This window comes from Sylvia atricapilla, chromosome 16 (assembly GCF_009819655.1).
Source record: "Sylvia atricapilla isolate bSylAtr1 chromosome 16, bSylAtr1.pri, whole genome shotgun sequence".
In the NCBI taxonomy this organism is placed as follows: domain Eukaryota; kingdom Metazoa; phylum Chordata; class Aves; order Passeriformes; family Sylviidae; genus Sylvia; species Sylvia atricapilla.
Window position 1 is genome coordinate 2476447 of NC_089155.1, and position 24037 is coordinate 2500483.

Genomic DNA, 24037 nt, shown 5'->3' on the forward strand with positions numbered 1-24037 from the left:
GCAGCGCTCGGCCAAGGCTCGGCCCGGACGGCGGGCAGAGGGCAGGGAACAGCGCTGGACATCGTCCACAGCCCCGTGCTGCCGCAGGAGAGGAGATTAATTAATGGGATGCTTATTAAGAGAGCTCAGCCTCCATCCAGACTCTCCTTTTATCCTGCCCGTCGTTCCTTGTTGCCGTGTCCTGTAACCACTTTCTCCTTTTCCCGTATCCTTTTTCCGTTTCCATTGCCGTGCTTTTAATCTCTTCTTTTAATCTGCCGCCTTTTTTTTTTTTTTTTTTTTTGCCTTATCTTTGCTTCCCTTCTCCACACTCTGCTTCTACCACCTCCAGGCTCCTCATCTGCTTCCATCCCTTCCCCAACAGCACAAAGAATCCCCAGAAGCCCCAAGAGAAAACCTGAAAACCATCACTGTCCTCCCGGCCACTGGAAGCCCATGGGATCTGCTGAGCAAGCTCAGCCACCTGCCCAGGTGTCTGTTACCTGACCCTGTTCCCCTCTCAGAATTAAAGCATGCAACAGCCTCCCAAAAATGTGTGCCATGGGGAACTTAATGGCATACTCTGCCAACAGCTGCCAGACTTTGGCCAGCTCACTGCCCCAAACTGCCTGCCCAAAATGCCTGGTGTGGATGTAAGACAGAGTTAACTCCCCAAAACTGAAGATCAGCTCAGTGGTGGGAGAGGCAGTGAGAAAGGAAAGGGGGGAAGAAAGCAATGAAGCATCATTTTGGAGTCATCAGGGTTTTGACATTCTCCAACTGGCTTTTATTAGCATTGCATCTGTGTTTGGGTGCCTGAAGGAGGAAAAAAAAATAATAAAAGGAAAGACTCATTTCCAGAGGTACAAAGCAATCAGCAGGTTCTCTGTGCTTCCACTGCCTCTGGAGTGCTTGGATGCAGCTCAAGGAGGACCAGGCACAGTGAACAAGGACCTGAAATTTTATTACCTTCCCCTCCTGCCGGAAGCAGAGCCCATTTGCAGATTTACAGCTCGTGTCAACAGGAAGTTCGTGTTTACAAGTTTCCTGGAAAAAAAGCCAGCATTCCTGTCCTCCACCACAGCCCGGTGGGAATGCTGCCTCGTGGGGGAGTGCTCAGATGGATATGGGAGACAGGAATGAGTTTTAGCCATGTAAAACATACAGACAAATAGATAAAGCTATGAAAAAAAATCTGAAGGCCAGAAGGAGAACAGTAATTCAGCAATTTGGTGGAAAATGCACAGCAAGACAGCACAGCCGTGTCTGGAAAAATACTTTTGTAGCATCTGGGATTCACACTTCAAAGAAGCAGAAGAATTTTAAGAGGATGAAAAGCTATATTCAGGCTAACATGAATTTTTCTCCTTCTGGCCCAACTCTCCTGTCATTTCCATTACACTGTTCCTCCAAGAGTCACAGCCAAGCTCAGCTGGTCACACTGGGGTGGGCACTCCTCTCCCAGTGAAGGCACCAATGGGACCAACAGTGTGTCTCGTGGTGCTGCTGGATCCACCAGGATCCATCCATCCCCAGGCCCAGCCCCAGATGGAGCTGAGGACATTGTTTATTGCCTTCACAAACTGGAGCCCCGTGCCTAAACAGACCTATCTTGTGAAATCTGGATTTAAAATCTTCCCCTTTTATATGGTTATTAAAAAAAGCCCTAAAACAAAACTGAAACCAAATTAAAAAAACCCAAACCCAATATTTGTTCCAAAATTACACAAAACAAGAGCACATGAGGACAGCCAAAGGTCAAGTAGCCAGAGCTCTACCAGGATGCCAAAGACCCAAACCAGTAAATATTTATTTAGGCAGTGCTGTACAGTTTAGTAAAGACAGATATGGAGTGCTTAGGGAGGTATCTAATCTCCTGAGAACATACTGCTCCCAAGGAAAGCTTCTGTCTTGACAGATGGACATTTTCCAACAGCAGGATGATCCAATCATAGGATCCCTCTGAAACAAACTCATTCAACAACACACAGCAGGTACAAGAAAGCAAGTCTCAAAAAGCCACACTTAGCTTCTCCCTAGAGAAAGAGCTGAAGGAAACCAAGCTGACAAAGCACCCAACCCACCCAGCCTTAAAAGCTTCCAGGATTTCACATGCAGAAGCTTGAAACAACCGAGCTGTAGAGGAAACTCAGAATAGGTGCAGGCATCAGGTCCTTCCAGTACCACCACAGCTGGGGACAGCTGTGTCCTCAGCACAGACCTCCACTCATTCCCCAGGTATTTGAACTCTTTCCACATCAACCAGCAGCACTAAGAACAAAATTCCCAGTAGAATCAGAGAGATGAGAGAGTCATGCAAAGGTCCCAAAAGTTATTTTTCCATCCTAAGTCCTTAGCAGGAAACCATTACTGAGGAGCTGCCTGCCCTGGATCCAAGCATTTCACATCCAGGTGTCACCATCCTTGTGCAGAAGGATGGAAGTTCAGAGGGAAGATTTTGCAATAGGAGCATTTGCTGAAAGCATCCCATCAAAGTAGGCAGGTGTCTTCTACCCCACACAGTGGATATATGTGTTCAGACAACTTCAAGAACCAGGAGAACCTAAACATCTGTATGCAAATTTACATGCAAAGAGAGGAAAAAATCAAGAAAGTAACTACCTTCAATCTAAACCTCAGACTTACTAAACTTGCAACTTCAAAAGTCATCAAAATCCTAATTTTCTACACCATGAGTTACATTAAAAAACCCCAAAAACCTCAGGGAGAAGAATGAAACATCTTAACTTAAAAAGCAACAATAAAAACCTGGAGCAGGAGATAAAAAAAGAGAAATTAATCAGCAAAACTCCTCTAAAGTGGGGCTGGAGTCGACAGCAGAGGCAGTTAAACTGCAACATTCTAGAAAGAGCTAATTTGATTTGGCTGTTACTACTGGGGGAAAAAAACCCAACAGAACTAAAGCAGCTCAAACATACATTTACTTCCTCTTCATTTCACTAATCCTACCCACGGCTGTGGCCCAGGTGAAGCTGAGGTTATTGCCCCCAGCCTGCTCTGGGGTGTGCTCTGCCCAGGTGAGCCAGCACCTCCCGGGGCTGCTCTGAACTTCTCCCAGCTGTGTTTTCCCCAAGCCCCAAACGTCCCCACCTGGTTCTGCAGATGGAGCAGCTGCAGTTGAAGGCAAACACCTGGTGAGGCACAGCCCTGCCCTGCATTGCAGGGGGAGATCACACTCACAGCAGCTCCTGCCCTATTTAAGGCCGTGTCAGGGTTCTGAGTGCTGTGTTTGTGGTAAGTAATCTGCCTCCTTTGAGCCCAGAGAACCTGAAAAGCTCAGCTGGGCGACTCTGCACCGACCAGCCACCAAAAGCCTCCTGAAGATGTGGAAAGGAGTGCTAACTCCAGCACAGGTCCTAGCCAGAGCAGACCACCACTGGCTGCTCCAATGACTGTACCTCTACAACAGCTGCATTTCTCACACACCAGCTTTGGGCTGCACCAACCCCAGCAGCACAGGGCTGTAGATGTGTCCAGGCTCCCTGATGGGCTCCAGGCTGGCAGGAGGCTCCTTTGGGACAGAGGAAGGAAGACCCTGGTTCTGCTCACTGCTAATGTCTGACCTGGGGAATACTTAAAATTCACTTCTCTAGAAAACCATCTGACAACCACTCATCCTCTAGGGAATGTCATCATGAGCAGAGCAAGAGAAGCACTAGGAGCATGTTTTAAGGGATTTTTACAGCAGTCATGTCCAGTAACACCTCTCTCTTCAAGTCAATACTGCAGTCTGAGCAGGCTTTTAGGCCAACAGGTCATTCTTCTTGGAGACTCCCTACAACTAAGCAGCAGTGTCATACAAACACCTGGTTAGCAGTGCTGCTTCAGCATTTCTTTGCACCATTTCCCTCCAAGTTCTTGGTCAGTGATGGCAATATTTGTATTAAGAGCACAAGGGTATATTACTATAAGACTACAAACAGGAGAGACAGACAGTACACTAAAAAAACACAAATCTAGCAGGCTACAGACATTGATGGTCACCAAAGCATCAGCAAAAGAAGCTGTTTGTCACTTGGCAGTAATTTTCAAGTGACTTGAGCTGAAGTCAGTATTGTAGTCAGAGAGAAAAAAAAATCCATGAGAAATGCTCAAGGCCAGGTTGGAATGGGCTCTCAGCAACCTGGGATAGGGGAAGATGTCCCTGCCCACAGCAGGGGTTTGAAACAGGATGATCTTTAAGGTCCCTTCCAACCCAACCATCCTGGGAGTCTATGTGATAAAATGTTGGGGGAAAGGGAGATTTTAAGGGTTAAATTAAATCTTGCAAGGCCAATCTGATGGGAATCAGTTCCAGAAAGCCTGCAGGGTCAACTTGTATTGACTATAGAAGATCCTTGTGCAAATTAAAAGGTTTCCCTGCCTGTTTGTTTCGGCATATGGAAAAGCTGCACATTCATTCCCTGAGGTTTGCACCGAGGAGGCTGTTAAATGCCAGGACGAGTCTCAGGACTGGGATGTTTGGATGGCAAGGAGTGCTGGAGGTGCAGCCTGCTGCCATTCTCCCACGTGTTCAGGAGTCAAGTCAAATCAAGGCGACATTTGTAAAAGCCCCTCTCGGGCCCCGTTTCCAAACACCTGCATCCCTGTGTCCCCTGGGTCCCCAGCCCTCCTGTTTCTCAGTGCATCTCTGCAGGCAGGAGCAGCTCACTATGAAAATGCACAGTGCCTGTCCTCTTCACCCATGCAGAACAGCTAATCCCAGCAGGATAATCCTGCTTTAATGAGAAAACTATAGGACCTTTGATAAAGCATATAAATCTTATAAAAGCCCTGCTACGACATTCCTTAGTCTCTGGGACTGGATGACCGACCTCTAAAATGAATTTTGCATGTGGCTGTCTCAAGCTGTGGAAGGTAACACGTGGCAGGGAGAGCAAACTGCTCCCTCTTGTCTGCAAGACACCATAAAATCTGTAACAGTGCTGGAGGCAAATTTCCCATGCCTCTGGACATGTGTGCCTCTCCATCAACAAAATACCTCATCCTCTGCCTGCCGCAGGAGCCAGAGGACACCGTCATCTCCCACTCCTGTTCTCCAACTCACTTCCCCAAATGGGAATGGCCATGACAGAGCTGACCTGCCCCAAGGCAGTTGCTCCAAAGGTCCAGGAATTTCCTACAGCCCAACAAAGAGCTGGGAGATGGCAGGAACTGCGTCAGAGCCAACCTGGGCTGCAGCACAGCTGCTGAGCTCCAAGATAAACTTTGGAGCCTCTGCCAAAGTGGGAATCTGTCTCAGGTTTGGTATGACCAAAAAAAAAAAAAAAAATTTGAGAACAATTCCTAATTACAACTTAGGTGTAGAAATCCACAGACACTTTTTTCTGACCTCACAAGACCTTGCTCCAGCACCGGAGAAGAACCCAACGAATTGACATTTCAACACTTTCTTTTCCCCTCAAGTACAAACACACGACTGCTGAGAGAAAGCAGTGATGCTCTGACCTGACACGACCAGTCGTGTTGAGGGATAATTCCTGTGCTGTATCAGTGACTGGAATTACCAGGGCTTTGCCAACAGTTTAATGAGATGGAAACTCACGCTCCCACTGCCAGAATTTGTTTGTCGGGCCATAAACTATTTAGATGCCCTGAATATTTTGCTCCTGTGTTATAAAACAGGTGTGAAGAGGTGCATCTCCATTCACGGAGCTGCTGCTTGGACCAGCACAGCCTTCAGGACAGATCTAAATTCCTGGTGTGCTGCATGTGCACAGGCAGAGCTGTCCAGTGGCTTGTCCTTCACCAAAAGGGGCTCTCAGAGCCTGGATGGGGACTGGGTCACACCTGCCCAGAGTCCACCTGAAGCTGGAGGAGCTCCGAGTGGTGCTGCCAGGTTCTCCAGGGGTTCCCAGGCCACCTCAGACCAGCAGGAGCAGCAGCAGGACAGGAAAAGTGCAGTGCTGGTGGAAACTGAGGCAATCCTTACACATGCACAAGGGAAAAGGGGAGATTCCGTGCCAAGCAAACTATGTTGTTTTGTACCTGTGAGACTGAAGGCGAGAATTCCTGCATGGAACAGATCCTGCTCTTTGGTGCTCAAGCATCCTTACACCAGCAGGATAGTCCTCAGCACTGATGGAGGATCAAGATGTGGCAAACAATGTCCAGGAGCAGTGACTGAGCCTACAAGTGTTTTTTCTGAGCACATTTTACCATAAAAACATAACGAATTTCATTCCATTAGTTTTATCTCAAACTTAGCTTCCTTAATTAGAGGTACAGAGCTCGAGGGAAACTGCTGTAATTATTAAATGGGAAATAAAACCTGATGAACACAGTAACTGCAGTGACTGAAAACTTAAATAAAACTGGTAGAGGACAAATCAAGAAATATCTAAAAATCACCTGCTCAACAGCTTGTGTGCTCTGATAGTTATTTACCTATTCATATTCACAGAAGTTTTATTCTTCCTCTTGCTAAATTCAGTACTACACAAGGAAAAAAAGGGTTGTTCAACGAGACAAATATATTCAAGAAGAAAGCAGTCGACTTCCTGGGAATGTTTTTGGAGTACTCCAGGGCAAAACCAAGACTCTCCCTCAGAAGATTACATCAAATTAACTTCTAGGTGCTCAGCATGCCTAGATAAAGAGGAAAACCAAGCCTTCATGGAAAAAAAATCATCCCCTGGGGCAACAAAAGGACACCAGCAGTGTATTCTGGAATGTGGAAACTCAGGTGGGCCAGGAGCATTTATCTGAAGTCGGGTCTTTTGCAGCAGAGGGTGAATGAACACCAGTAAATGGATGAGGGTGATATCCACAACACCAGTGTGAGCTGATTTGCAGTCGCTGATAGGGGAGTCACAAGAGCAAGCCCCTGGCTGTGTGACACAGTTCCTGACCCGTGCTGGCTCAGGAGTGGCAATGCCTCTCTGGAAGAACATTCCTGAGGACGACACAGTTTCCCAGCACCACGTAAAGTACAGTGTGTCTCCTACTCACCATGGAAGGTGATCCATCAGCATCTGTAGTGTGAAGAGGGAAGCAAACAGCAGAAGGAAAGCAAAGTGCTAGAAAGAATTCCTGGCTAGAATTTGCTGCTTTAAATCTTCCCGTGAACATGGGCTGTGAGCTGCAGAATGACACACTCACACCGGGAAAGCAAAATGGGTACAAGGCTCCCATCCAACTTGGATTTAATGGCAGAGAAGATAGATCTGCTCTTTGAGAAAAATCCCAATTGTTGATTTCTATTTTGTCTGGCGATGGAGCACAGTATTCCTCCTTCCTTCCTGCCAAAAGTGGTGGAAGTACGACGTGCTTTAAAGTAATTACAGCAGCTCATCCCAGAAGTGGCTGCATTTCAAACGAGGCAGGAGATGCACAAGTGGGGAGTGGCTGCTCCCAGCTGAATGTTGAACCTGCCTTCAAACCTGGGGATGAAAAGGTTCTCTCCAAAACAAACCACCACATTTGCTTCCAATACCTGTCCAGTTTGTCCCTTTCTGGTACACCTAACCCTGCTGCACCTCCATGGACGGCTGGAAAACCCAGGCAGTATGGCACAATGTGGCACCCATGGGCAGGACATGCCTTCCCTACAGGGACTTAGCTTGAGCCAAGTTTTTTTGAACTGGTATCTCTCTGACTCCTCAGCAAAACTGGCAAACATTTGCCTGTGCCAAGCCTGTACCCCTCTAAACGCTGCAGTATTTGGAAATGTGCAGTATTTTCATTATTGGTAGAACAGCCGTAATTATCCAAATAAAACTATTACTATACTGGGCCTTTGATCATAAATAGAACTTAATGGATTTTATTACATCCCAGGAAGCGAGAGCTACAGAAGGAAAAGTATTGCTAAATGTGCTTTTCTACTACCTATCAATTTCTCCTAAACACTCAGCACTTAAGAAATACCCAAAGAAACACACTGCTCTCACTGCATAACCATTGCAAGTTCCCCTCTGAGCTCTTCCCCTTCAGCCAGCTCGTAGGGGACGTTTCAGCAGCTGAAAATTAAAGGGTCACAATATTGAGCCTTCAGGTATCAAGTTCACAATGGAAATAGCAGCTGACACAGAAAGGGCTCCGCTGAGCACGGCGGTGATAATTCTGTTGCCTCAGAGCTGGAAGCAGCTCGCTTACACAAAGTTTGTTATTTAACTCAGCGAGGAATGAAATAAAGTGCCACAGCCATGGCTTTATTCCTTACACAGCCTCTTTCAAATCATACTCCACACCGAAAACACGCTAGCAGTGAGTCTAACTCTGGCTGCAGTGTCCTCTTAAATTCAAATAATTCCCTGTCAAGTGCTGGGGAAGGCAGTGATGGCCTCAGGATGCTTGTCCTGCAAACTCTTCTGCTGGAGCCCATCTCCCAGAAAACTTCACAGGAGCCAAACACCACGAGATACCACAGGTCCACGAGGAAGTGACAACAAATCCGGGATGTCCGACAGTCCAACTGGCCTCATGGAGAAGGGCAGGAACAAGGAGGGCTTCAGTGGGGCAGCCAGACATGCCAGCTCCCCACTTGCCCCTGCTGACACAACCCAGGAAAAGCCATCTTGCCACCCCCGGGGACTCCCCACCTGGCCCCGCTCCGCGGTGACAGCCCAGGCCTGCTGCTATCTCCCAAACAGATGCATTTATTCTCCTGAGAGCCTCCCACGTCTTATCTAGCTGGCAGTTTCCAAACATCGAGCGCCAAGTCCGGCTAAAACCACTTTAAGCCCTTTTAGGCAACAATTCCTGAAAGTGTTTTGGCAGGGGAGCGAGGGAGGCGGGACGGCAGTGGGGTCCCCCCGAGCTGTCCTGCCGGGATGGGCACGGAAAGCAACCCCTGCACCCCGCTCTGGAGATGCTGTAAACAGGACCTGGCACAGGAATGGGTGTATAGTTTACAGAGATGTCTTGCTTCGAGCGAATTTGCCTCTCAACACATGGCCAAACTCTCACGCAATAAATTAACTATTTGGCAGCCACCGAACTAGCGCTGGAGCCAAACCAATTAGGGTTTAATGTGATCCCAATTTCCTATTTCTGAGACGGGGGTCGGGGAGGCGGGGGGAGAAGGGGGAAGAGGAGGGCGGGAGAGCAAAGTAAATCCCCTCCTGGTTTATAAATCCTTGCCAATCATCCCAGATAAACCTGTCACCCGCAGCTCTAAATCTGTATTTGCACTCGCGTGCTCCGAGGGACGCGGTGGGAAAAGGCGCATCGGATGCAGCCAGCCTGACTCCTGACATGTGTTTTCCATACTTGGGAAATTCAATCATTTAAAAAATATTTACCAAGCTTTGTCTTTAATTAGAAAAACATGACGACGGATAAGGCGAGTTATTGTTTCTAAGCTAGAAATGTCAGAGATCCTCATGATGTCAGAAGATAAACCCCATCAGCGACCCATGGACCCGCTGCCAGGGCCGCAAATGTTTCGAGGGATTTTTTTATCTCCCCTCAAAGTTCAGCGCTTTCCAGTCTCAATCCATAGGTGGCTTCTCGGCCCCCAACAAAGCTAAACATGACGGAGGAGGAGGAGGAGGAGGAGATGGAGGGAAGGCTCCTGCAGCAGATCCGCCAGACGGGTGTTTTAATGCAAACGAGCTCGCACAACGGGGGAGGAACAGAGGAACATTTGACTTCTTTGTGTTTTAACATCCTGCCTCTGGTACCTCCCCTGCACAAGTAATTACCTGCCCTCAACCAAGATAAGCAAATTAATCTCATCTGCACCTGGAAATGCCGCAGGCTGAGCTGTCCCCACACTTTGAAAAAGTGTGAAATTAAGTTTCTGCTTAGCCAAGACCCAGGGAAATGCTCGCTCTCAGGAATACAGCCACAAAATATTGCAGCCCACAATACCCACCTTAAGAAAAGAGGCTGCCTGTGCTCCAAGTAGACAACCAGGAGTTCTGCCCGCCCATGTGTGACCCACACTACAGCCCCTGTTCCACCTCTGTTTGATCCAACACCTGCAGCCAGATCCGGAGCGGCTCCGCTGGCAGGATGCACAACTTTAAAGTATAAAGCAAATATTTGTTGGCCAACAAACAAAAGATAGCCAGGATGTGATGAGCTGTCAGGCCCGTTTGTGTGCTCACCACTCCTGTTAAGGTGACTGAAGAGCCTTTGCTGAGCAGGTGGAGGTCAGGAAGGGCCCCTGGACGTGCTCATAGCGCTGCCAGGCTGTTGTGTGCCACTAGTGCCAGGAACTGCTCGACCCAACCACCCCTCACTCCCACACACCCCAAACACTGCAGCCTCCCTGCTCTATCCCTAGGGCTTTATCCCCCCTCCTCCTCCTGTTGCCTCTGTTGGCAGAAAAGGCGGGATCCAACACACACAAAGGCCAGGTGGGAGCGTGTCAGGTGACAGATTTGGAGGGACTTCCTGCTGCAGCAGCCAGGTGCACGACTAGGAGCTGAAAGCCAACTCCCAAGAGATCATGAGGATTAAAAAGTAGGGATAAGCAGGGAGAAGCTGGTATTGATGCAAACAAACTGGTGTGTCTATCGAGTCAAATCTTACAGCAATAAGTCTGCAAGCATTCACTCTTTGTCTAATTATTTTATATCCACAGGCAAAAAAGGCTAATCCTGCATTTTTAGTTCAAAACCATACCTGTAATGAGAGAATTCTGTGATGTTTTTCAAATATTTTTCGAGAGCTTTGAAATGCCACCTATGGCCCCAAAGCCAAGCCAAGAGCACGCCACGTATCTTGTGAAAATACCCTTGCAACCCAAGGCTGAGGGCTATTAGCAATGACTGCCTTAAATATCAACATAAATTTACACTGGAGAAAATCCCTGCCTGAACAGTCTCCTTTAAATTATCCCAAATGTGCAAAGCATGTCATTGAGAAAAACATATATGCAGAACCTGACCTCAAAGTCTGAGTGCCAGAAAAGCTGTTACCTGTAGAATTTAGTGCTGCTCTCTCATGAAATGGAGAAAAGGACATTTTAATTGACTTCCAAGGTCAGGGTTGATTAACCTGGAGTGCACAAATGCAGCCAAAATTATGTCCAGGATAGCTCTGTAGCTGAATAAAACAAGGGTGTGCAGACACTCAGGATGTGGCACAAAGAGATGGGAAGGTGAGAGGGACACAGGAGGAGTTTTAAGCCCCAGACACTGGCTGGACAAATGCCCTCAGGAAGGTGGTTTTCTGGAAGAGTTCCAGGAAAATCACCAGTCTGGGTGGAAACCCTTCCTCTGGGACTATTTACATCAGAGGGGGAGAGGTGGATTCACTTCTCACCTTTTTGAGTCCTATAGCCACCTCCTTCTGAAGGGGAAGAGTTCCCCTCTGATCTTGCCAGCAAGAGGGAAACCTGAGCAGTTCCCCCCCTTCCAGTGGCTCGTGGCAGCCTCTCGAGGTGCCTGTGACTCCTTGGCAGCTCAGGACGATGGAAAGCACTCAGCTCACTATTCCACTCCAGTCCTGCTTCCAACAGAGTCAACTCCACAGGCTCTTCCCCAAGCACAAGCTCTTTTCGATCCTCGGAGTGCCTGCAAATCAAAAAGCACTTTTTCTTTTCTCTGACTACTTTAAAATGCTGATTTATTTCACTCTCCTGAACGCTGGCACAAAGGAAGAGGAACACCTAAAGCCTTTCATTTTACAGTGTGTGAAAATCAAGACTAAGTCCCTGAATGATCCATTTCAATTTCTGGCCATTGGAAACATCCACAGAAAAAGAGCATATTCAAGAGAGCCAGTATGTGCCTGAAATGAAACATCCCAACATTTCAAAGCAGTCCCACATTCCTTCTTTCTTTCCCCATTGTTAGTTTCACACTGAGCACTGAGGCACTTCTCTGTAACACACACCCAAAGAAATCAAGCAACCTCCTGACACTGCCAGGATCTGTAAAATACAGCAGAAATCATCAGGCTATGCAGATAATTAGATTTATAAAAATTGTGAGTCTACAGCTGATTATTCACTTTCTTGGGACCAAAGGTAAACCCCAACAGTGTTCTTGGGCTGACACTGAACCCAAGAACTGAGTGATGTCTCATGCAAGTGTTCACACTATTCAATAGCTGGCAGTAACAGGGCATCCTTACCTGATCTGTCTACAAAGGCCCTGATAACCACAGCACATATCTATGTGCTTATCTTTATGAGGCAGCTGCACGGCTCACCGGGCTTATCCTCAGCATTCCCCAATGGATGCTGGGCCACAGACACATTAAACTGAATAAAAAATAACACTTTAGCTCCCACTGAGTCACTCCACGCATTCCAGGTACCCTCACCCTCTCCTGCCAGGGGCTATGGCCTTACTGTCCCTGCTGCCATAGGGTCAGGGATTGCTTGCTCAGTTCTGTCAGCATGGCCCAGAGGAAAAGCCCTAATCACAGAATAACAGACCGGTTTGGGCAGCAAGGACCATGAAAGATCGCCTTGTTCCACCCTCTGCCATGGGCAGGGACACCTTCCACTGTCCCAGGCTGCTCCAAGTCCTGTCCAGCCTGGCCCTGGACACTGCCAGGGATCCAGGGGCAGCCACAGCCTCTCTGGGCACCCTGTGCCAGGGCCTCAGCACCCTCACAGGGAGGAATTTCTTCCTAATTTCAGACATGGTTTAATATTGCAAAACTCAACAGCCACATACACATCCATAGGTTCCTGCCACGATCCAATAAAACATTCAAAGAACTTGGCCTGTGTTGCAGAAAGTGCCACAGCTGAGAGGAACCAGTTTCCATACCCACCCTGAAGCTATGAGGGAGGCACAAGATCCCTGCCTCCCTTAGCTTCAAATAGTTTTAGCAAATTTCAAAGGTCTGACTCTCCTCCCTGTGCTCAGTCTGAGGGAAGCAGGGAACCTGACCAGCCTCTGCACACACCACTGAGCTGCACCAGGAGCAGACACACTGGGTGGGATTTGTTTAATCCAGCTCCTCACTGCCAGAGCCTAAGCCAGCTCTCCTGGACTCCCCTTGCAGTCAGTGAAAAAGCCCAGGCACCTCCAGGGTGGAATTTGTCTCATTCAGAGAGAGGTGTCCAAGACTGGAGAAATGAATCACCCTCAGCAGCGCCTGCTTCTCTGATGTGACTTCAAAGGGAGCCTGGGGAGAGGAGACTGGGCATAGACTTTGGACAGCAGGGTTAAAGCACATGACCTCACCGAGCTCCTTCTGTGGGGCCTTTTCTTCAGGGCTGACAAAATGAAGGTTAGGAGCCAGGGCTCTCCAAAGCCACGTGGATGTGGACGTGGATCTCCCACCACGGAGAGACTCACATATTTCTAACTGCCTTAAGGGGTAACAGCCTCACCCCAACACTGCCACACATTCTGCCCTAAGCAGCACAAGAAAGTATAAAACCACCCTCTGCAACTTCTGGCACTTGGTAATTCCCTCTCCATATCGGGAATGCAGCTTTCAGAGTGGTTTCCACATTAGCATCAGCGTGTATCTTTACACTGCTTCCCTATGAACAATCACACTTCATTTAAAAATTCCTGAATTTCCTGAGCCTTGGGATGTGCTTTTAACCGCTTTTCTCCCTGTCCTGAGCGATGACTTCTGCACAGAGTCACCCTGAGGCCACGATCCAGCCCGTGTGTCATGGACATGGGTACGCACAGACACCCCGGCACCTCGCTCCTCACCCCGGGATGGCTCAATTTCCATTCCCAAGTGTGGACAAGCAGCGCAGGCCACAGCAACGCTCAGGGGGCTGAAATAAGGCCAGAGGCACCACGTGCTCTCCTGCCACCCTCATGGTTTTCGGAGGGCACAACGCTTCTGGCACCAAAGCAGGATTTTGGGGAAATCGGGGCAAAGGGAGCCGAAGATCCGCACCTCCCCAGCTGCAGGCAGGAGCGGGCGCCGCTGCCAGCAGGAGTTCTGTGCTCGGGACTCCCACAGGTGCCGGGTCGGTGCGGTCTGCAGGGCGGCAAACAGCCGTGCCCAGCCCTGGCGGGGTGTAACACCGTCCAGCCCTCCTTGGGACACTTTATAGACGTGTTTTAGCGCTGGGCTGTGGCAAGTGCCGGCAGAGTGCAAACCCGCCGTGGCTGCAGCAGCCCAGGGCTGCCGGCCCAGCCGCGGGGCTGCTCCCCGTGTTCCGAAGCCCTGCAGCCTGGAACCCGCACACAAACCCGGGCAACGCCGGGCTGGCCGCGGTCCCCGAGGCCCGCACTTCGCACGCTGAGAAACGCACGTGAACCAAAGGCACAATTCCAGACCGCGACACAAAGCGGTGCCCCCCTCCCTCAGCCGCTCCCCCGGCCCGGCCCGGCCCGATCCCGGCTCTTACACTGGCAGCTGCCCGGGATCCCCACCATAGCCCGGCTCCGCGGCGCTCCCGCCCGGCCCGGCCCGGCCCGGCCCGGCCCCCGCCGTGACGAGAGCGGGGCGCGGCCTCCCCCGGCCCGCCCCGGGGCCGCCGGGGCCTGCGGGACCGCGCCCGGTGTGCCGGGGCTGCGGGCCGGTACGGGCTGCTGTGGGGGTAAGGGTGGGGTACGGACTGCTGTGGGGGGTAAGGGTGGGGTACGGACTGCTGTGGGCTGTGAGAGTGGGGTATGGACCTGCTGTGGGCTGTGAGGGTGGGTTACAGACCTGCTGTGGGGTGAGGGTGGGGTACGGACTGCTGTGGGGTATGGACCTGCTGTGGGGGGTAAAGCTGAATTACAGACCTGCTGTGGGGTGTAAGGCTGAGTTACGGACCTGCTGTGGGGGGTAAGGGTGGGGTACGGACTGCTGTGGGGTGTGAGTCTGGGTTATGGACCTGCTGTCACGGGGGTAAGGCTGAGTTATGGACCTGCTGTGGGGTGTAAAGCTGAGTTACAGACCTGCTGTGGGGTGTGAGTCTGGGTTATGGACCTGCTGTGGGGAAGGCTGGATTACAGACCTGCTGTGGGTATAACCCTCACAGACACAACAGGCCGCCTTCCCCACCACCCCACAGTCTGCGCCTCCCGCCGAGGTGTTACAACACCTGTACACCCCCAAAAGGTGCTACAATACCTGTACACAACCCCAAAGATGCTACAATACCTGTACAACCCCAGCGGGTGTTAAAATACCTGTACACAGCCCCAAAACTGCTACAGTACCTGTACACACACACCCAAAAGGTGCTACAATACCTGTACACAACCCCAAAGATGTTACAATACCTGCAAACACCCTCAAAAGATGTTACAATGCCTGTATACACACACCCACAGTGTTATAATACCTGTACACACCCAAAAGGTGTTAGAATGCCTGTACACACACACCCCCAAACATGTTACAATACCTGTGCACACACCCCCAAAATGTCTTACAATACCTGTACAACCCCTAATGGTGTTAAAATACCTGTACACATCCCCAAAGCTGCTACAATACCTGTACACATCCCCAAAGGTGCTACAATACCTGTACACACATCCCCAAAGGTGCTACAATACCTGTACACTCCAAATGTGTTTAAATACCTATATACAACCCTCAAAATATTACAACACCTGCACACAACACCAAAGGTGTTGCAATATCTGTACACTCCCCCCCAAAAAAAAGAAGTGTAGTACCTGAGGATGGACAGGTTTGTCCCCAGCCCCAGTGCCTCAGGTGTTAAAACCAAAGTGGTGTTGTTCCCTCCTGGCACTTGCCCACATTTCAAGCCCACCTCCAAACCACATCCACAAAGTGTCCCAGGGAGTCTTGCTGCAGTCAGATATCCTTGGCGAAGGTGAGATGTGTTTGCACTCCTACAAGCTAAAGCTGTCGCTGCATAGGTACCTCAAAACCTAGAAATACCAGACTTTGGGATCATGAGAGCTTCATTGATAGCCTGAGCCTCCTATTCAGCGTTTGTCAAGTCTGCAGCCTCATAGAATCCTGGAATATCCCTGAGCTGGGAGGGACCCCCAGGATGACCCAGCCCAGCCCCTGGCCCTGCACAGACCCCCAACAACCCCACCCTGGGCACCCCTGGCAGCGCTGTCCAAACACTCCTGGAGCTCTGGCAGCCTCGGGGCCGTGCCCATTCCCTGGGGAGCCTGGGCACTGCCAGCACCCTCTGGGGAAGAGCCTTTTGTTTATGCCAGAGTCCACTCAGCATCTGAAAATGAGGCACAGCTTTGCTCTCATCCCGGAGGGATTTGCCAGTTTAGGTGTTCTCTGGGAAGCTGAAAATACACCAGCTAGGTGAGGAATATCCCAAAAGACTTGGGAGTAACTGTAGGAGCAAGATATGTGCCTGCAAATTTGGTTATAGCTGGGGTTTCCCTTCCCAGCAATAAAATATATAAGTGGCCCTGGAGGCAGGGCCAGGACCCAGTCTCCTGCCCTAGGGAGGTGACTTCACCAGTTACCAAGTCATGCTGGTACCAGTGTGGCTATGGATGTCCTGCTTCAGTGTAGGAAGAGCTCATTCCAGTGAAAGAGAGCTGCTGGGATGTGGCAGCAGATCCAAACTGGCTTTCCTAAGGCACTGGCCATGCCCTCAAGTCACTGCCCCTATAATCAAGGCAGTGAGATCTGTGAGCCCTCCACAGAGAAAAAAGGGCACGTGGGTCAGGGCAGCTGTTTCCAGTAGGACCCAGCAAACTGGGCTTGACCTGCCCCAGTTCTGGGCTGGTGATTACTGGCAGCAGCCCCTGGCCAGCCCAGCCCTGCAGCTCAGCAGTTTCCTGTGCTCACTGAACCACAGACTCCGTTGGAGTTTGCTGGCCAGGAACGGGCATCTCTTGGGTCCAGACGTCCCAGGATGGAGCAGATCCAAATTTGCACTAAAACGGCAGGACCATCCATCCAGTCCCATTGTCTTGGTTTTAACTTTGTGGCTTTGCCTCCTCCTCGGCCCCTCTCTGCCAGAGCCCTCATCCCCCACATTGCTCTTATCTCCTGCCTCACTGGCTGCAGCTTGGCTCTGGCCTGTGTTTGCCACCACTTCATTTTTGTGTCATCTACAGCCTCGCTGGAGCCAACTTGACACCGGTGGAGCAGAAAGGGCCATTGTGTGGGGCGCTGATAAGGGCTTTGTTTTTATTTAGCTGGTCCTTAAAAGCCTGTGAAGCTCCTTGGAGAGTGGCAGGCTGGGCTCCATCAGAGCCCACCGTGATGGAAGCAGCTTCCCAAGGCACCTGAATGTGCCAGTCACAGCCTGGCATCTCCCTGAGGCTCACCCAGGCTAGAGCCCTCTTTGTGCTGAGGCCACAGGAGATGGAACTGCTGTGGTGACAGTGTGGGGCTGTTGCAGCCCTCCAGAGCACTACAACCTTGAGAAATGAGCCCTGGCATGAAGTGTCACTCCTCAGACTGAGGAGAGGATGATGAAGACCAGGAGAGCAAAGCAGAGCACTGGGTTATGCTGGGGAAAGCTTTGAAGGAGCAGCAAATGTATTTTCATCTTCCTTTCTCTTCCAGAGCTTTGATGGTGGCCAAGGTGAAGCCATGGTGGGCACAGGGTCTGCATTGCTGCTTGGTTTCTAAAGATGAAACAGCTGCTTTGGAAATCCCAAAGAGGAGAGGACTGTGTAAGTAGTACCCCTGGAATACCAGGAAAAGGTGCACACAAAGCTTGGTCTGGCAGGCCTCAATGCTGATGAAGGGTGTGGCTGTTCATGACAGCAGTTTTAGGGACATTTTCATAGATTTATGTGACTTCCCCACAGAGGCAGCATCATGTTTGAAATGTGGCCATCCTGCTGCTCCTCCAGCAAGTGTCTTTTAGGGAGAGGAAGTGGTGTGAGCAGGGAATGGGATCTCTGTGCTCCCTCTCAGATGCGAGACGAGTGGTGTCAGGGTCGTGGGTGAGATGTGGGCATGGTCTTGTAGGGAGGATGAGCTCCAGACCCTGATGTTCTGTGAGCAAGGGGAGCATGTCATGTGGAGATACCCTCTGCCACAGCCTGCCCCACAGGGAGCTCTCCTTCCCCACCTCCATCCCCCCAGATTTTAAACCACGCAGTGAGCCGAGCTTGTCCCGTGCTCTGTGGAACAACAACCATCAAATGAAGGTGTCAGATGCAATTTTTCCGCTGCTGGTACACTGATAGACAGAGCAGGGTTTATTTTTTCCAAGAGAAAAAACCCACACAGCCTTTTTGAGTCTGGATTTCTGTGCTGTGTCCAACCGAGCAACACCTGTTCACTCAGCTGATGCTGCTGTATGTCCTTGAAATAGGCTGGTGGATGAGAGAGGAGGCTCTACAGGCATGTGGACTTCATTTGGAACCCTTTTCTTTTTATCACTTCATGTATTTGGGACAAGAAAAAGGCTTCTCAGCCCAGTGCAGTGTGTAGAGACACACATGCTGGATAGGCAGATATATATGTCTCAGTATTTATATACATCTATCATACCCGAGTCAGCAGCCACAGTTTTGCAAACACCATTTTTAGGACTATAAATACACAACCACTACACAGGGTATGTATCTATGGCCAGTAAACCACCAACATATTCATACATGCCCTCCAAAAGTCAAGAGATGCTCCCAGCATCTTTAGAACATTTAATTGGATATCAGGCAGTCAGGTCACAGAGTTTTTCCGCGGTGAATTCTCTGTCAGGTGCACAGGCAATGGTGCTTGCTATATGAGCAGGTACTTGGCCTCTGCTCTGGTTATTTGCTGCCATCCCACAGCGCAGCTTCTGCCATGCTGAGCGAGCTGTGCTGTGAAGATGTTTTTATTCAGTTCTGTTTGCTGTCCTGCCACATCCTTACCCTGACCTGAGCACTGATATGAAGCACCATTCTGGGTTTGGGTCCCATCCTGAAGGAACTGTGCTCCTTCAGCTCATGCAAAAGTTCTACCAAAGGGAACAGAATGGACAGGAGGGACAAGAAGCTGTTGGAGTGAGTCCAGAGGAGGCCACCAAGGTGATCAGAGAGATGGAGCAGCTCTGCTGTGAGGAAAGGCTGAGAGAATTGGAATTATTCAGCCTGGAGAAGAGAGACTTCAGAGCGAGCTAATTGTGTCCTTTCAGTACCTGAAGGGAGCCTGCAACAAAGACAGAGACTGTTTACAAGGGCTTGGAGGGACAGGACAATGAGGAATGGCTTCAAACTGAAAGAATGAAAGAGAATAGATCTAGATTGGGATATTGGGGAAAATTTCTGCCCTGTAAGGGTGAGGAGGCCCTGGCACAGGGTGCCCAGAGAAGCTGTGGCTGCCCCTGGATCCCTGGAAGGGTCCCTGGCCAGGTTGGACAGGGCTTGGAGCAGCCTGGGAAGGTGTTCCTTCCCATGATGAGGATGAGATGATCTTTAGGATCCCTCAAACCCAAACCTTTTTTGATTCTGTCATTCTATGAGACCTCATAGCCTGAAGTCCCCCTCTGAATAAAACCAAGATGACAGAGCTGGCTGCAGGCTGCTGAGCTAGAGGGAAGGAAGCTCTCAGCTGAGGACTGTGGCCCTGGGTAGAACAAGTGCTCTTAGGCAGAGGTGTATGACCAGTCTTGTTCCCTGCAGCCTTGTCCTGCCTCTTCTTCACCCCTTTCCTCCCTCCTCCCAGTTCCCACACCAGCTCAGTCCTTCCATTTCTTCTACAGTGAGGGCAGATCTGGTGGCAAAGATTAATGGCTTTGGTCAAAGAACAGCAACACAAAAGCAAGAGGGAACGTTGTTTGGAAATCTCTCATCTCACAGGTATTTGCAGCTCTAAAAATGCTGAATAAAAGACATTACTGTCATAGAAATGAGTGGGAAATGAGATAAAGGATTTCTCTCCCAGGGCAAGCCAGAGTACACTGCCTGCTTCCTTCACTGGGAACTGGTTTTTCCAAACAAGGAAAATAGAAAGTTTAGTACAGGCATCATTAACAAGGGTGAGAACTGAGTGAAAGGAGAGTGAGGCAGATGGTGCCAGAAGGGAGGTCTGGAGGTCCGTGGAGTTTCCCAAGGTCAGTCCTGGTGTCCAGTCAGTGCTTCTCCTGGCTCAGTGTGAGTGGTCAGCATTGCCTGGAGAGGCAGGCAGTGTATCTAGGGGGAGGGGATGGCATCTCACTGAGCAAAAACTTCTGGAGGAGGGGGTGGGTGGGATGAGACCTGTTCAGCAGGTGGGAGGCAGAGCACTCAGCGGCTGTCGAGCCCAAACAAGCAATAATTCTGTGATAATATCTTGGGACATTATTTATCCTGCAGGTCCCTTTCTTCAAACACAAATGTTTGAGCATGAGGGTGTCCAGCCCAGCTTAGAAGCTGTAATCCTGTCCCTGAAACCATCTCGGATCTTCCTCGTTTGTATATTCAAGCTGATGGGTGCCTGCTACAGCCATAAAGAGGCTGATACTGTTTTGAATATCTTATTTGTTTTCCAGAGGCCATCTGGCTGCATTTCTTCATTGTTTGAGAAAGCAGTGACACTGTCAGTGCTGCATTACCCAAAAAATGCCCTGTGCTGAGAGAGTGAGTGACTGCAGAGGCAGAAAAGAGACGTGTGAGTGCTCAGCAGTTGGAGCTGCACATCAGGGCTGTGAGATCACTTTATGAGATCTCTCCCAACTCACTGAGAGGAACAAACTCACTGTTCAGGACCTCGGGAGCCAGCGAGCAGCTCCTGTGCCATGTCATCAACTCCTGTGCCTTGTCACCAGCTCCTCTGTGATGTCATCAGCTCGTCCACATCACCGGCTGGCTGGGCACCCCCCAGCTTGTGCAGCTCAGGGTTTCAGCTCTGGGTGTCTCACCCAGTGCATGCAAACTGGGATGGCTTCTGGGATCCACAGATCTGTTCCCTAGGGAGCAGTGAGGGAGCTCAGTGCCGGGCAGGATCAGGCCAAGGTGATCAGACTCCAGTGCCTGGCAGGAGCTGAGGAAAACACAGCCCTTGCATTGGTTTGGACCTTGCTTTTGGCATCAGGGGCAGGGACACCACCCAGCCTTGGGGACACAAACCCACAGTGTGTTTTGGTGTCATTCAGGAACCTGCAGCCACAAAACTCCAACTTGTAACTTTGCAGGCTCAGCCCAGCCCCTTGTCATGCTCAGAGCAGCCCCGAGCTGAGCCCTGCCTGGCCGTGCAGGCTGCCTGCCATCTGGCACGAGCAGGGCCAAGGAGAGTTAAATAAATGTTAAATACACACTAATGCCATGTGACACCAGCAAAAGGCAGTGAGTTCAAGCTCCAAGAGTCTGCTTATGTAAACAGCATCCTGAAATTAATATTTACCTTTTAAAACAAACAGATATTTGGGGTGTTTCACAGCCTTTCTGCCTAGCAGATGCCAAGAACAACAGCTTGGTACTGCAGGGAATTGGCTTGACAGCTCAGGGGACAGAAAACTCCCCACCAGTCTCCAGACTGTGAGGTCAGAGCCAGTCCCTCTCTTTTCAAGCAGACAAATTCGCACAAGTGCCAGATTAATCTTTGCTCAGGGGCTGCGACCTCTAATGAGGAGCAGGAGCCACCCCGACGTCGCAGGCGGGGAGCGGGATTGGAGCGGCAGATGGGCTGGGGAGGAAGGATTTGGGGATGCTCGGAGCAGTCCCTTGTCCAGAGGGGCCCTGGGGAGGCAGAAGGGCTGTCCCATGGTGGCTCCTTGGGTGGCAGCATCGCCACCAGCCTGGCTGCCGTGCTCCCCTTCCAGCCAGGCCTGCACCTGTGGGGTAAATCCCATCATTTCCCTACGGAGTGATCGTTTTGCAAATCACGACCACAGCTCCTGTCAGAGCACAGCCAGGCTTGGCGATGTTGCTCACACACCCTGGCTTCTGCTGCTCCTCCATGAAGACATCATGGCTGTCCCCATCCTCATGCGAGCACCCAGCACTTTCTGGGGTTTGCCATGTTATTTTAAATCATTTTTTATCATTTTCCAGCAATGGGATGTGAGCGGCCACAGACACAAAGCAAACCCAGCTGCCACCGTGGAGGTGTTTGGCAGTAAGCAGTGAATGAGCAGAGGCTGGGATAGGAGCCTGATTTTGGGTTTAACGGGATAGTTTTTGCAGCTGTCTGAAGCAGAAGGAATTTTTGGTGTGTTTTGCAGCTCAGGACTTCTACCATCATCCCCTGATGGATTTTATTTCAGCCCTCTGCTCCCAACACACCTCCATCCCTGGCACTGTGCTTCTTCCATCCTCGCCCTCCCAGCTCGGGATGACTCTTCCCTCTTGGCTGTGGTGCTGATCCCCTCATGATCCTGCCTCTGGCTCTGAGTGCACTTTTCCCAGAGGATTTTCGGGTGGTGTGGCTGTGCAGGGTCCATGCCCACAGCCACCATGAGTCTGTCCTGGTGCTCAGCTGGCTCCTGCTTTGGATTTTCAACTCCCTCCAGCAGATTCTTGATTTTCCAACCTCCCACTGAAGGGGAGAAAGGAGACATGAGATACTGATGGGCCAGGAATGTACCAGGGCTGGGAGCAGAGCTGGGAATCCCCAATCCATCCCTCCAGGAGCACACAAATCTCACAGACATTGCACCCTGCGTGGGATGACAAAGTGACAGCACTTTTGGGGGCTGTTACCTGCCAGGAAGGGCAAAGCAAACCCACTGCCAGTGTGTGGTGGCAGCGCGTGGGAGGGAGCCGGGCTGGGCGGGAGGATGTGGGCAGGCTCTGTTACTCCCGTAAAACAAAAACCAACAACAACACCAGCCTGGCTGCGATGGGGCCCCGCCACGGGCACGGGGGTGATGGGCACTGATCAAACAGATGACACCCCAAAAGTGACGGCAAGGCAAGCTGAGCTCAGTAAACCACAGGAGGTACAGGATGCTCGGGTGCCTGGGGAGGGCTGCACCCAGCCTGGGGTGTTCAGCGTTTCCAGAGTGGCCGTGCCGGAAAAACAAAGATGTTTGTGTACAAAACCGAGTGTGTTTGTGTATAGACACGAGTGTGTTTGTGTACGGGTTCGTGTTAAATACCTCTTTCTTTTGAAATCTAATCCTCCTTGCATTGAAACTGCTGACAGTGCTTGTCAGGGCTTGCAGTCACGGTGATTTAAAAGGTGGTAGCGAGCGGTAAGAAATCCATGTGCCCCGCGAAGTCACACTGCGGCTCAGTGCTGGGGACGGGGCTGGTGATGCCACCAACACGCGGTGACAGCCGCCACCCCGGCAGGAAGGGCCGCTGGGCTGTTCCCCGACTCCCCTTCTACAATTAGTTCAGTTTGCTGATGAGGTCAGCCAAAGTTGAGCTGCAGAAAGAGGGGGAGTTTTTCTGCTGAGTGACAACTTCAGGCTAGAACTGGCAGGGTGTGATCGGGTCGCTGGCAGGTCTGTGGGGACACGGGGACAGGACACCACGCGTGGGTCTGTGGAATGCTATCAGCCCTCCCCAGGTCCAGTTCCAGAGGGGGTGTGCAAAACATTCTTGTGTCTGCACCACACCTCAGCACCCCTTTACAAGTAAATTAAAACTTAATTATGATGTTGGTGCATGGTAATGGGGTACCAATTTTCCCTAAATAGTGTCTGATATACATAAAACAGACCTATAATCTCTGCTGTTAAAATGAATGGGTAAGTTGCGTTTTACATGAAAGCCTAAAAATCAAGGCTGCAAATAAGCAGATTCAAATAATCCTCTCTGAACTGGAAAAAAGAAATATTGGAGTTTCGAGGATGAGCCATGCCCCACATAAACAGGAATGTATTCAGAACTGGGAGGCACGGAGCAGGACTCCACATTTCTTCAGGGAATTAACCACAGACCTTGGTTAGGGGTGATGGGTTAGAGGAAGGTTTTCTGCCTATTGATTTCCACCATGGACTTCAGTCACTTTGCCCTGCCTGTGTCTGGCTTCACCAAGGATTTTGTGTGAGGATTTGTGCACCCTGGGGTTTCCAGGGAATATTTTTATCCTACAGAAGAATAGTATAAAAGAAATCTTTATATATAAGAATATAAAACATTTAGATATGAAAATATAATTTATGTAGAATATATATATATATATATATATATATGAGAGGTTTAATTTCTTATCCAAACCAGAGAGCAGCAATTCTGTCACAGGCAGCGAGGGCTGAAAATGAGGGAGCTGAGGGAGGGGTTTGGCAGAGGGTGGTGAATTGGACATGATTCCCCCCAGCCATTCCCTTGCACTTCCAGCATCTCTGCCCACCCTCCCCTGTGCCCTGGACACAGGAGGGCACGGGGCTGCTGCAGTCCTG

The 24037-nt window shown here is 50.3% G+C and overlaps 1 protein-coding gene and 1 long non-coding RNA gene across 4 annotated transcripts in view; both read right to left on the minus strand.

Annotated features, from left to right (window-relative positions):
- The window catches only part of CBFA2T2 (CBFA2/RUNX1 partner transcriptional co-repressor 2), a 57486-nt gene extending 43186 nt beyond the window's left edge, over positions 1-14300 (minus strand). For all 3 annotated transcript variants that reach the window (XM_066330551.1, XM_066330552.1, XM_066330550.1), the window contains exon 1: positions 14234-14300. In XM_066330551.1, the coding sequence (XP_066186648.1) occupies positions 14234-14261 (28 nt within the window). In that variant the 5' untranslated portion in view covers positions 14262-14300. The remainder of the gene's footprint in view (positions 1-14233) is intronic.
- LOC136368279 (uncharacterized) lies at positions 293-2944 on the minus strand. Its single transcript, XR_010744817.1, has 3 exons — positions 2749-2944; positions 949-1026; positions 293-795 (listed from the first exon to the last, which is right to left on the minus strand). It is a non-coding gene; the product is annotated as an uncharacterized lncRNA (long non-coding RNA).
- Positions 14301-24037: the final 9737 nt, after the last annotated feature.